At 38.9% G+C, this 13,324-nt stretch overlaps 1 protein-coding gene across 1 annotated transcript in view; it reads left to right on the top strand.

Annotated features, from left to right (window-relative positions):
* Positions 1-13,324, top strand: part of RASEF (RAS and EF-hand domain containing) — a 76,993-nt gene that overhangs the window by 39,978 nt on the left and 23,691 nt on the right. The window contains exons 4-9 of the mRNA XM_032164374.2: positions 1,006-1,101; positions 4,433-4,510; positions 7,178-7,293; positions 9,406-9,474; positions 11,100-11,184; positions 12,131-12,219. Of these exons, the coding sequence (XP_032020265.1) occupies positions 1,006-1,101; positions 4,433-4,510; positions 7,178-7,293; positions 9,406-9,474; positions 11,100-11,184; positions 12,131-12,219 (533 nt within the window). The remainder of the gene's footprint in view (positions 1-1,005; positions 1,102-4,432; positions 4,511-7,177; positions 7,294-9,405; positions 9,475-11,099; positions 11,185-12,130; positions 12,220-13,324) is intronic.

Here is a 13,324-nt window from a genome sequence, read left to right as displayed (position 1 = left end):
CAACTTGCCCAGGGTCCACAGCCAATGAGTGGGCAGTAAGACATGCTACCTCTGGCAGGTATTCAGATGTGGGAGCATGCCGCAGAGAGGCCGTACCTTACCCTCTAGCAGACTGACTTCCCGTCACGTCTCCCTGTTTTCTCTTTTTTCTTTTTTTGTATTATTTCCTGAAATTGACTTTTTCTGTCTTCCCCACTAGAATGCCTGAGAACATCAGTTTTATTGTCCCCCTCTCTGTCCCCATGTCCCCAGTCCCTTAGAACCATTGGTAGGTGATCAGTGAATATTTGTACACTGAATTTTACTGGCTATCAACATAGAACTATTTGAATACTGAATGTAAAATATAAAATTATATAATTTATTAAAAGAAAAGGAAATTTAGAGATTTTTCAGCCAGTGGGAGCTTCTGAATGGCAATCCCCTGACCTCCTGGGGTGCCTTATTGCCATTCTCTGCTCCAGAAGAACTTGAAGGGACACCCCTGAGAAATACCAGACCACAGGGAAGCACTTTGCATAGGAATTTGCAGTGATGTGATTGGGATTTAGATGAGGCATCATCTCTAGGGATAAGGCATCATCTCTAGGGAAAAGGGTGGACCCAGGATGCCTTCTTGAGTCCTGATGACATGATAGGATTCTGGTAAGCACAGCAGCCCTTCACTGTGCCATGTCTTTTAACTAATTATACCAACAATTAATTAACTGATTGATGTGCTACAGCCTCTATCACAATGTGAGTAATAGAGGTGTCACTCCCAGGTGAGGTGTGTATATAGGTTGTGGGATCCTGCTCTTCTTTCAGTTTTGTAGGTTTCAATTCCAAAATTGCTGTGCATCTGAAGTCAATTGGTTTCCTTCTGATATCCTTTCTCACCTTCCCTGTGAAGGAGAACTAAAGTCAGCCTTAATTTGACACAAAATGTTTCTCACCTGTGGGGTTTTGAAGGTTGTTTAAGAGGGTGAACCTATTTAAATGAACAACATATTATTTTTCTTTTAGGAAAAACGCAAAGCTGAGGAAGCCCTCAGTGACCTCAGACGTCAGTATGAAACTGAAGTAGGAGATCTTCAGGTGACCATTAAAAAGCTAAGAAAGGTAGGCATGTGGCAGCTGGACTTGTAGGAACAGCCTCAGCATCTCAGTGTATCTAAGCCATTAACAACCCAAACCATTCAGAATCCTATTGAAGTGGCAGATAGATCAGATTTCAGAATCAAGGAGCTCCTTGGAAAGACTTTTTTTTTCTTTTCTTTTTTTTTTTTTTTTTGAGACTGAGTCTTGCTCTGTCACCCAGGCTGGAGTGCAGTGGCAAGATCTTGGCTCATTGCAACCTCCGCCTCCTGGATTCAAATGATTCTCCTGTCTCAGCCTCCTGAGTAGCTGGGATTATAGGCATGCGCCATCACGCCCGGCTAATTTTTGTATTTTTAATAGAGACGGGTTTCACCATGTGGGCCAGGCTGGTCTCAAACTCCTGACCTCGGGTGATCCACCCACCTGCGCCTCCCAAAGTGTTGGGATTACAGGTGTGAGCCACTGCACCCAGCCTGAAAGAACTTTTAAGGGTCCCCGAGTTCCTCTTCTGTTTCCAGGGGCCACCTGTCTTTTGCATAGATCTAATAATTATTTTCTGATCCCTTCAACCACTGTCCATAAAACTTCAGTTTGCTTTCCTTGGTCTTCACCAGCTCAGTACTCTCAAGTCCCTTGTATCTGGTAGACTGCATGCTTCATGACGGTTTTTCTTGGTCATGTCAAATATCCCTGTGTCCCTACCCCTAGCTTATTGCAAAGTGCATGGTAAGTATTCAGGGAATATTTATTAAATGAAATTGAATATTGCTCTTCTAAGTAGAAAATTTCAGATCTAGGGTACCCTGATCACCAAGAGTCACTAGTTTTTGAAGAGCAGAACTTGTTGAAGTGTGAGCAAAGGTGTGATTAGTTTGTTTGTTTGTTTTTTTAATGTGGTTGGTTTTTGGCTTTTCCTCTATTTGGTTTCTAATGAGCAGGTTCTGTTTTACTCAGTAATACTCTGGCAGTTGTTTAACAGGTGGCTGTATACGGGGTGGAGGGGAGGGGAGAGATGTGTATCGTTTGTCAATTTCCATGGTATAAATACTCCTGTCATTACTGATTTCATGCTACCAAGTTGATATCACTGAATTTAGGGTTGAGAAGAGATGCTTAAAGTAGACTCTCACCTGCCGGTACAGGCTGGCTCCAGCACTGTACTAGACACACTTCTGGGATCTGTTTTTGTTTTTCCCATAACTAATGGGAATGTGTTAGCTAAAATGAAAATGGATAATTAAAAAAGGATCATCCTTGCTGGGCATGGTGGCTCATGTCTGTAATCCTAATACTTTGGAAAGCTGAGGCAGGAGGATTGCTTGTGCTCAGGAGGTCAGGACCAGCCTGGGTGACATAGTTGAGATCCCACCACTGCAAAAATAAATAAATAAATAAATTTTAAAAATTAACTGCATGTGGTAGCACATGCCTGTAGTCCCAGTGACTCAGGAGGCTGGGGTGGAAGGATCACTTGAAGCTGGGAGAGGAAGGCTGTAGTGAGCCATGATTATGTCACTATCTTAAAAAAAAAATCAAAAATCATCTCTGAAAGTGGTGATGAGATTAAGTGACAATTAGCTATATTTTGTATTTTTTACACTATTGCAATTTAAACCTCTGGGATGATTAAGAATTCTCCCCAGTAGCCTCCTTAGAAAATGAATATCAATTTGAACCTTATATCTAATTTTCAAAAGTTATTAGGCCATGCATACTATGCTTATATTACAGAATTGAATAGACCAATTTTCTGTTTATGCTAGAGCCACAAATTCACTGAGTCACTACGCTGACTTATTTCTGTGGCTTCCCAAATCTTTAAAGGAATGTCTACAAGAAGATATGCAGCGAATGCTGAGGCCCAAGTGGTCTAAACAGTAAGAAAGGCCATGTGTCAGGAGACCTGAATCCTTGTCAAAACTGTACCCATTTTTCCCTGAAGCACCTGGGACAGTTCACATCATCTTTCTGATTTTTAGTTTCTGATCTATAAAATGCAATTAATAATAAACTGTCCTTCCTAACCATAATGACTGATATTTTATCGACTTTGCAGTTCACTAAGCTCTTTTTCATGATTTAAAAAATCAAATTCTTAAACTTTCTCTGAGGAAAGTATAAGTATCCTACTTTTAGAGATGAGGACTGAGTTCCAGAGAGGTTAAATAACTTGTTCAGAGTCACACAGCTAATAACTGACGAAGCCATCTTACTACACGGTTTGTGCTTTCTCACTTATACCAGACTTCCTGCATGCCTGATGTGGTTGTTATGCAAAACAGCAAGATGCTTATTTGAGAGTACATTAAGGGCTATAGTTTACAAATTTGTTACAATTGCCACTGTGTCCTTGATTCTGAGAAACTCACTTTTTCCTGATGGTTTTTCTTCTCTGAAGTCAAAATGCGTGTTTAAATCAATGGCTCTTCTCAGTCATAGTCAGCCTCGTGGCAGTCATGACGTTGTTATGTAAACACTATCCCTTTATAGCATCTGGCAAGGTGAAGAAGGTCCAGAATCAAAGCACCTAATTAGACTTGGTGAAATGTGAGATCCATTTTGATCAGTGCATAAACATCCCAGTAATGAGTACCAACAGATCCCCACCATTCCCAGAGGATGTAAGCTGTTTGTAGGAAAGGCATTTTGTTGTTGTTGTTGTTGTTGTTCTCCAGGTTATAAATGCTGTGTAACCAATTTAGTCTGACAATTGTAACGAGTTTGTAATTGTAATAGAATTGAGTCAACCAGCAAGCAAAGCTCATGTAGAAATGAGTTAATCATCAAGCAAAGCTTAAATGTAGGTATTTAGATAATCAAGTGTGTTTGTGTCTCTAGCTTCATGTTATACTCAGATTTTATTGATTTTAGTTATTTAATAAGCATTTCTTGAACTCACCATGAAGAAAACATAGGTGAATCTGACGCTAATTCTGCTTTTAAAAAATCTTGCTCTCTAGGAGGGAAGGTAAGACATTTCTAAATAATTGTCGTACAGAATGGAAAGTGTTAAATGCAGATAATACAAAGGAAAATAGAAAGATCCAGATTCCAATGTAGCATAACTGAAAAAAGCAAGAATTGGATGGCTTAATAGTTGAATGATTTCCAAAAAGGGCTGTTTCCAAAAACGTTCATTTCACAACAAATCCCTTTTCAAATGTTTAAATTATTTAGAACAAAATTTCAAATCCTTATGGATTTTATGTAGATTAATGATTTATAAAGTCGCATAATGTTGAAAATTGGTGACTTCTAGAATTCTCATATGTATATTCAAGGATAGTCCTAAACTTAACCAAAGCAATTCAAAGTGAGTTTGTAAGCGCACAACTTTTATTTGATCTTTCAGCTCGAAGAACAATCAAAACGCGTAAGTCAAAAGGAAGATGTGGCTGCATTGAAAAAACAAATTTATGATTTATCAATGGTAAGAATTACCTTTTCACTTACAGAAATGCACTTCCTGTTAGACCACATCATCATGCTCTTGTTTCAGTGTTCCAGGAAGAGCAGCTTAAAGGGAAATTAATACTATAGTTAGAAAAAGTCCTTAAAATACCTTTGATCAAAGATATTATTTATGCAGGCTTTTCCCTCAATAATATGCCACTTATTGTGAAAGCTTTTACTTATTTTTCATACAAAGTAGTAAAGACATAGTGCTTAAATTTTATATAACATAGTTAACCCTGTGTTCTTCCAACATCAGCTCTGGTCTGTATTCCTGGCTTAGTGATGAGGATATTAGTGCCTTGCCCCTTCCTCCAAGTTTTATTTTTTTCTGTCGCTTTTCCATCTTACGCCAGCCACATCTAGTTTTAGTACTAACAAAATTGATAACATTCATATATCTTCTGTTATGAGTTTTATTTATTTTGGTTTTAGATTAACTCTCAAATTTGAAAGCAAATAAAGAGCATTTTCTTTATTATGATTCTAAATATTTTCACTGCAGAGCCAAGAAATGAGTGAGGCTTGCATTTCTTTCTCTCCATTCATTATCTCTGTTCCACTTCGAAGGTTCCCAGCTTCGTGGTCAAATGATTCCTAGTTCCAGATTTTTCCACATCTTAGTTGGCTTTGTATTTGGATAATGACATTCTTGTAGAGTTATTTGTTTTTCTTGGATTTTCTGGTTGATTTTTTGGTTTCTTGTTGCAAAAAGCTCTACCATTTTCATGATATCACTGATACCTTAAGACTTACTTATTCTTTCCAATGCATCAAATGTGTTTAGTTTTTCTCCCTGAAAATATTAATTTTGGAGTCTATAAAATTTCATGTTTTTTTTTTTTTTTTTTTGAGATGGAGTCTCGCTCTGTCGCCAGGCTGGACTGCAGTGGCATGATCTCGGCTCACTGCAACCTCCATCTCCCGGGTTCAAGTGATTCTCCTGCCTCAGCCTCCCAAGTAGCTGGAACTATAGACACACACCACCACGCCCTGCTAAATTTTTGAATTTTAATAGAGACAGGGTTTCACCATGTTGGCCAGGATGGTCTCAATCTCTTGACCTCGTGATCACCTGCCTTGGCCTCCCAAAGTGCTGGGATTATAGGCATGAGCCACTGCACCTGGCAAAATTTCAGTTCTTATTGGACTGATTGTTTTTTAAACTTGCTACCCATATGTTCTGCAATTTCTTTTCACTAGGCCTTTCACTGAATTGTAGCATTTTGCATATTACAATTTTTGGGGAGGAGAGGGTTTCATCCTCATTTCACCATAGCACATCCTCAAGAAATTTCTTCAGAAAGAACATGTGAGAGAGAAATTTTCTGTTTTTGAATATTTGAGAATGTCTACATCCCCCCTCACAATTTATTAAGTTTGTTTAGATAAATAGGCTTTTCTGGGACTCCTCTGGGATTTATTAATTTAATCATTTCTAGGTACCATTTTTTTCCAAATACCTGCCAGTTGTTGGTGATCTGTTCATATTTTAAAATGAAGGACTAGCTTGGTCACTTAAGGTAGCTGGTGTAGGATCCTGTGGGATGGTGTGAACAGATCTGCTCACCTGAAGGCCTCTCTCCCGAGAGAGTGTCTTCCTAGGAGTTCTGTGTGTGAAGCTGGTAAGGGACCCCAGTTACCAGTGTGAGTGGGGCAGGGATATTCAGAGAGAAGCCTTAGCTTTTTTTACAGGAGCCACTCAGTTTTAAAAAGATAATCTCTGTTTTGTCTTTAGAATCCACTCTGGCTCTCTACTGTTACTTGCTAGGGTAAGACAGGGAATGGGCTTGGTGGGAAGGGTGCCTTACTATACAGTTTTAATCTCTCTTTCCAACCCCATATCTGGTTCTGTCTTTCTGGGGTTCGGCCTGGTCACTTGTCTCCTTCTGGATTCTGTGTCAAAACCTTGAACACACTTCCTCTAGACTTCCATTTCCCACTCTCTTCCCTTTGGCAACACATTTCCATCAGTTTCCACTTTCTAGAAGTGCATTTAAGTCACTTGAATGCTCTGGGACCCTCTTCCATTCTTTTAACTGTTATTGGTTCATTTCCTTTGGTATTTCATTTTAATGAGGTTTTGGAAGCGGAAAAAGACAAATTCATGTGCTCCATCCACCATCTTGAACGGATGTCTCCAATATTATTTTAAGAAAATACAGAAATTTTCAAATCACACTGGTTTATTTTTAAGTGCAAAACTTAAAATATTAAGTGATAGAATTTATTTGTAAAATGTAGCCAGTGTACCTGGTAATAGGTACTATTGATTCCACAAAATGTTTGTCAATGATTTTATAGCACTCATTAAATAAAGCAAGCATTCGAATGGTTGGTGTCAGTTAATTTGCCAATAATGTGTCGAAATACGTCATGATAAACCCTTGACTGTTGTAGTTTGGTATCAAATATCAAGCATAAAAAAATGAAAAACGACTTTGAGGGTTTTGATTTTTGACACTTTATTAATTTATATTGATTTCGAATTACCTTGAATTGACAGATAGTTCTTTGAACACTGAGATTTGAAGAGTTGTGGAAGGATGAGAGTGGTGTGGGAGGGTGACACGACACTTTACTTCATTTCTCCCAGGCAGAGGAAAATCTGAATCTAATGACCCTCACTTTTCCTTTTATCCAGGAAAACCAGAAAGTTAAGAAAGACCTTTTAGAAGCACAGACAAACATAGCCTTTCTTCAGAGTGAATTAGATGCTTTGAAAAGTGATTATGCTGATCAGAGTCTGAATACTGAAAGGTATGAACTTTGCATTTGATTTGTTAGTTTGAGTAGAATATTGAGATGATCATCCAGGCAAAAGAAGCTCAGCTATGGAATAATTAAGAGTTATTAACTTTGCTAATATCTTCTTTACTTTCTAATGATTTTCTTTTCAGTATCAGGTTTCCTAGTGTTTTTTATGTTTTTAATGTTTTAAGCAAATAGAGTAATTATTGTCTGTTTAGGCTAGTGCAGGGCTTAATAAATGTTTGAATTAACTGGGAGCTAAAAGAATATACCTACAGTGTCAAGGGTTAGTACTTATTAAAGTGCTTTGAAGTCAGGAATCCTGGCCATAAAACATAAGAAAGGGAAAAGTAGGCAAGTCAGTTTTTGTGTGTGTTAGTTTTGCAGTATGGTGTTAATACCATAAAACCTAATACACATACATACATTCACAGACACGTATTTATATATAAGGAACAAAGACCTGTATATTTTTATATGGATGGTAAATATAAAATGCATAGATATGTGTATATGTGTGTATCCCCTGGGACATGTACACTTGGGAAAAATATCTTTTTTTGGGTTTGTTTGCAAACTTTAATCAGAATTAAGGTCTTATAAGAGAAAACAGTGAAATATTATTGTTTACTACATACAAGTCTCTGACCTAGATAAGGAGTTATAAGTGGAGAGTGTATATTTATATTTATATATAATCTCAAAACACAGAGCCCACATCATATATATATATATATATGATGAGAACTTCAAGTTTAGTTGGGAAAAAAAACAAAAAGATTATGGAGTTTAACAACAGAAGAGCTAAAAAATATCAGAAGCAGTACCACTAACATAGTCATGGTTTGGGTTAATTGCTGTGTGATCACAGAAAAGGTTTTGTTTTAGTTCAGAAGAGGTGAAGAACTGTACTGAAGAGGTGATGCTGGAGGTGAGCCTTGGTAGAAAGATAGCTCTGTGCTGGGAAAGGGGAGAGAGACAGCCAGGATGGCAACATCAGCGACTCAGAGCTGGTGGCACTGCCGCCTGCCAGGCACTGTCCTGGTCCTTCACAAGCATTAACTGATCCAGTCCACAGAAATCTGGTGAGACAGGGACCTTCATTATGTCCATTTTACAGATGGGAAAAGAAAGTCTCAGAGATGTTCCAGGTGAGGCAGTAACCAAAGCAGGGGCCAGAACATAGGGAAGGATATAGCTTGGGGAAAGGTGGTCAGACCACAGGGCAGAAAGAGACATTTTGAATAGAAAAGCAAAAGTTTAAAAAAAATTAAAAAGTTTAAAAGCTAGTTTAAGGTTATAATAGAAGGCCCCCAAATTTTGGGTTAAGGAACTTAAATTCCTATAGACAATTAGGAAATGTGTACTTTTATCATCCAGGAAGCAGATGGGCAGGTTATTGTGGACCAAACCTGATAGCCTGGGCATTTTGGGAAGCTAGTGATGAAGTTTGTGTGCTCAGGGGGATAGGGGCTGGAGGAGAGGGCCAGTGTTCTGAGTGCAGTTTGGGGAAGAAGCCAGAGCTTCCATCATAAAGTAACAGAGGGATTGCCACGGGGTGAATGTCTCATGAGCTTAGCAAGCCTGGTTCTTTGGGGATCTCTGTGGTTTAGGTAGGGAGAAGAGGGAGGGCAGGAGTAGGGTGAGACAGGGAAAGAGGAAGGAATCACAGGAAAGGAGAAAATAGATGGAGTTGGGATTAGATACGGCTTTAGATGAGTGGGGAAAGTTCAGAAGATTGAAGGCACAGTTTCTGAGATGCCCTGAGGAGAGGGGACTCAGGGGGCTCAGCCCTCATGGAGAACAGAGCTGGGTCAGCGAGGGTGGGGATGGAAGAGCTGGTGGGTACTGAGATGGGCTGAGGAGGAGAAGCTCTAGGCTTGTGATGTCGGAGGTGGGGCAGAGCCTCACAGGTGAAAGCACAGGATGTGAGTCTGTTTGTGGAGTCACAGAAGGAGAGGAGGCTGCTGAGGCCACAGAGGCGTTTACCATGGGAAAGGTAAAACCATGGCCAAGGACACTCGTCTTTGAAAAAGGTGGAAAAGGGCCTGGGAGGGTAGGTATAGGTGAGGCGGGACTTGACACCTAATTCTCACTCAAACATAAAATACAATTTTACAGGGATCTGGAAATAATCCGAGAATACACAGAAGATCGAAATAGTCTTGAGAGGCAAATTGAAATACTCCAGTAAGTTCTCAGATCAAATGCTCATTACATTTACATTTCACTCATTTTTTTGTTAATAAAAGACGTAACATATAGAACGTGAGTTGCCACATTCTGAACACTGAGTTTGTGGGTCAGTGTGTGTTTCTTCTCAGGGGCATCTTCTCTTAGCTTTCTGATGCTTATAATCCTAAATAAATTATCCAGATGTGGGAATAGAGTATAAATCTCTAAACATCTTTGGAAGTCAGGGGATATGTCCAGTGTGTCTTTATTATGCCTCTATGAAGAAGAATAGAAGGATGGCCCTGGGCACTCAGCCTTCTCTGAGTTCTGTGCCATGAGTTTTTCAGGTTTCTCCTGTTAGTGGGGCCACAGGGCTCTGCCTCCACAATTATTTCTCATTTTGTTGTGTTTACTTAGGAGTATATTTTTCTTAGGTTTCTTTTCCTCTCCCCAAGTAGAAATATACCCACTCTGTCAGCTTTATGACTAGGTTATAGCAGTTCCATCTTCTGAGGGTCTTGCCCACAAAACCTACCCCTCTGCCTCCTCTTTCTTTCTTTTCCACCCATGCCGCATTGTCTTCTGGTTTCAGTTCCCCCCAGTGAAGTCAGGTCAGGTTTGACCTTTTTTTTTTCCACCATTTTTGAATGCTTATTAAGTCTCACCTGTGGCAGTTGTTGAGTTCATTTATTTCAGTAATCCTTCATGTTAATTTTTTTATTCATTCATTCAACAGATTTGTCAGCACCTCTTACAGGCCAGGCATGCCAGGAGCGAAGGATAGAGTGGGAAGTGGGTGAAAAATCTCTTTCCCCTTATGGGGCTAGTTTAGGGGAAGAAGACAGAAATGGATCAATAATCATAGAAATAAATATAAAAGGCCAAACAAGAGAGATGCAGCAAAAGAAAGGTACATGTCCTCCTAAGGGGAGCTTTGGCCTATCAAAGAAGATCAAGGAAGTGTTCTGGAGGAAGTGAGGATTGAGCTAAGATGCGAAGGGTGAACCAGCCTTAAGCTAGGGAAGGTTGGTGGCTCTGTGGTGTAGGAGCTGTGGAATCATAGCTGTGCTGTACAAGAGGGCGCTGAAGCTCTGACAGCTTGAATGGCTTAAGTCATATGGAAATAAGAGTTAGGATTTGAACCCAGACCTGACTGAGATCATCACCCAAGTGTTTACCTGCTACACGACGGTGCCTGGTGGAACAGTGCCAGGCTGTGCGTAGAATGCAGGAGCTGCCAGGAGCATGAAGCCTGATACAACACACTGCGTTCATCCCTGACCTCTGAAATGTGGGAACTGGCTGGCCAGATTCAGGCATTTAGGGAGCTTTCGAAGACCTGCATGAAATCTGTTCAATCAGCGGGGTTGCCTGAAGGAAGAGTGAGTTCCACAGCATAGACAGTTGACTTCTGCAAGGCTCTGAGACCTTTAAAGAGAGAGGAGTAATCGATTCAGTTCTTGTACTTTAAGTAATGAATTATCTCAGTTTATGAGGTTTGAAGGGAAGTGGTGGAAAGTTGCAGAAGATGATAAGCTATTCCACATTCTGAATGTTACAGCTAGAAAACAAAGTGATGACAGTGACCCCCCAATTATACTTTCCTTGACTCTCTTTCTGCTTGTTTCTTTACTCTGCAGAACAGCTAACCGGAAACTACATGACAGTAATGATGGCCTTAGAAGTGCCCTTGAAAACAGTTATAGCAAGTTCAACAGATCTTTGGTATGCCACATAGTTCTATCATGTATTTCATTCTTTCTAGTGGTGGAATATTTTGGTGTTGATGAAAATAATGTAATTGCTTAAAGGAGAACATCACGTAAGTCCTTATAATAATGAGAATATATTTCCATAAAATAAAACGAGGCAGCATTTTTCCAAATTAAAAAATATGCTTCTCCTCTGAAGAAATAAGTGTCTCAGTGTTAACCAACTCTTTTTATAGATGTCCTAGGAATCTAGAGATAGGTGTGTAAGATGTGATCTTTGACCTGAAAGAGTTTATCATATAGTAGGAGGTTAAGATATACACAGGTAGGTAGGAGAATCCCATAGAGGTAAAAATAAAATACTGCCCGGTTGAGAGCAGGGAGAGGGTGCTTTTGTCTGAGGGGTGAGTTGAGACTTGTGAGTATTCTTTATGCCAGTGAGATGCTCAGAATGGGAGCCTTGGATTTCAAACCCTCCTACAGAAATCAGCTTAGCTCATTTGGAACTTTAAGGACCTCTCCCAGACTGCATTTGTCAAAAGGCCTCTTATCCCACTTTTGGAAGTCAGCTTCGTGTGTAAGATTCCAGGGTCGTATTGGGATATGGAGGAGTCAGTCACTAAGTCAAATTATGGTTCAAGAAGAGACACATTCAAGGAAGTTGAGTTGCAGGATCCTGGCAAAGTGGGGAACCACAGTACTCCTTATGGAATGTGCTGTAGGGTTTGGACGTAAGATAGGATGAGGAGGAGAGCGTACTATGGCAGTCATCTTCGTTGCAATGTTTCCCTTGATTTTTTGCTCACATTTGCTCAGGTAGTATAACACACTTTTAGTTACATTAGAAGTTTGAATAGTGTGCTACAGTTTTAAAAAGTGGGTTTATGTGTACCTATGTGTATATAAAATGTTTACATGAAAATTACATGAACTAACAAATAATTACTTCTATATTACAGCGTATAAATAATATCTCACCAGGGAATACAATTTCTAGAAGCAGTCCCAAATTCATTGGTCATTCCCCTCAACCTCTAGGCTATGACAGGTATGTTAACACGTCCTCACTTTTTGTTCAAGTTCAGAATCACAGTTAAAAGGAAAGTAAATTTCCTTGGAGGTGGATTAAAATAATAGAATATACTTTGGTCACTAATTTATATTTTCTATGATGTTAAAAGTTCTGAAACATGAATCATGTAAAAATTAAAAGCGTTTCAGAGAGGGCAAAGTTATTTCCTGAAGATGTTATGAGTTGGTTTTATATATGCTCATCATTACCTCATCTCTAATCATGTCTTGTTTCTTAGAAGTAGACTCAATAAGAGATGTTTCAGGGAAACCAGTAGACTTGTGGTATATGATGCTGCAGTGTTTCTGGTGTATAATGTTGAAACTATTGGCATGATCTGTAAATATTTAATAGCTCAGCATAATATTATATGAGCTATGTTGCAGAAAAGGGAAACTCTCAAAGCAAATATAAATATGGCTGGTAGATCCTTGTAAAATAGCTGCTGTATTGAAGGAGTCACAGAGGCTTGCCAAAAGTTAGAATTTAGCCTTGCGTTTAATCAAATGAACTGAAATATTAGGCCTTTTATTACTTGAGACCTAGTAATCACTTAGAGATTACATGAGTGTATGTGTATGTTTATACACATATGTCCAGTGTTGCTAGTTAATTTTGTAATATGTCAAAAATTTGAAATTAGAAGTGAAAGCATAAACAGAAAGTTTCCAATTCTCTATTTCTTTGTTACTTTCAGATTCATGTTCATCCCCTTTTCATTTGGGTACTTTTGGTAAAAAGAATAATGTACTTAACATCCTGGTGTTAGAAATGGTCAGGTTGCCATTTCTAAGGCTTATTGGTGATCATTTCTAAGAATATTCTATCAGGTTTAAGTGGTTTCTACTGTTCACTGATTTGCTCAATAAAAAAATTTAATGGCTTGATTTATAGATGGCTGACTATTCCGTTATTGAGAAATAATAGATTTTTTAAAATGTGTATGTGTGATGTCATTTTTGACTAATATTTAAAATTGATTCTAAGCAAATTGGGGGGAAAGGTATACAACTGAAAAGTATTTCAGAAATTTCACCATGATTCATTTTGAAAAGATTAGACACTGTGAAAGGCTCATAAG

This window comes from Hylobates moloch, unplaced genomic scaffold (genome assembly GCF_009828535.3).
Source record: "Hylobates moloch isolate HMO894 unplaced genomic scaffold, HMol_V3 SCAFFOLD_10, whole genome shotgun sequence".
In the NCBI taxonomy this organism is placed as follows: Eukaryota; Metazoa; Chordata; class Mammalia; order Primates; family Hylobatidae; genus Hylobates; species Hylobates moloch.
The sequence above is the reverse complement of the archived record's forward strand: the minus strand, read 5'-3'. Positions and strand labels throughout refer to the sequence as shown.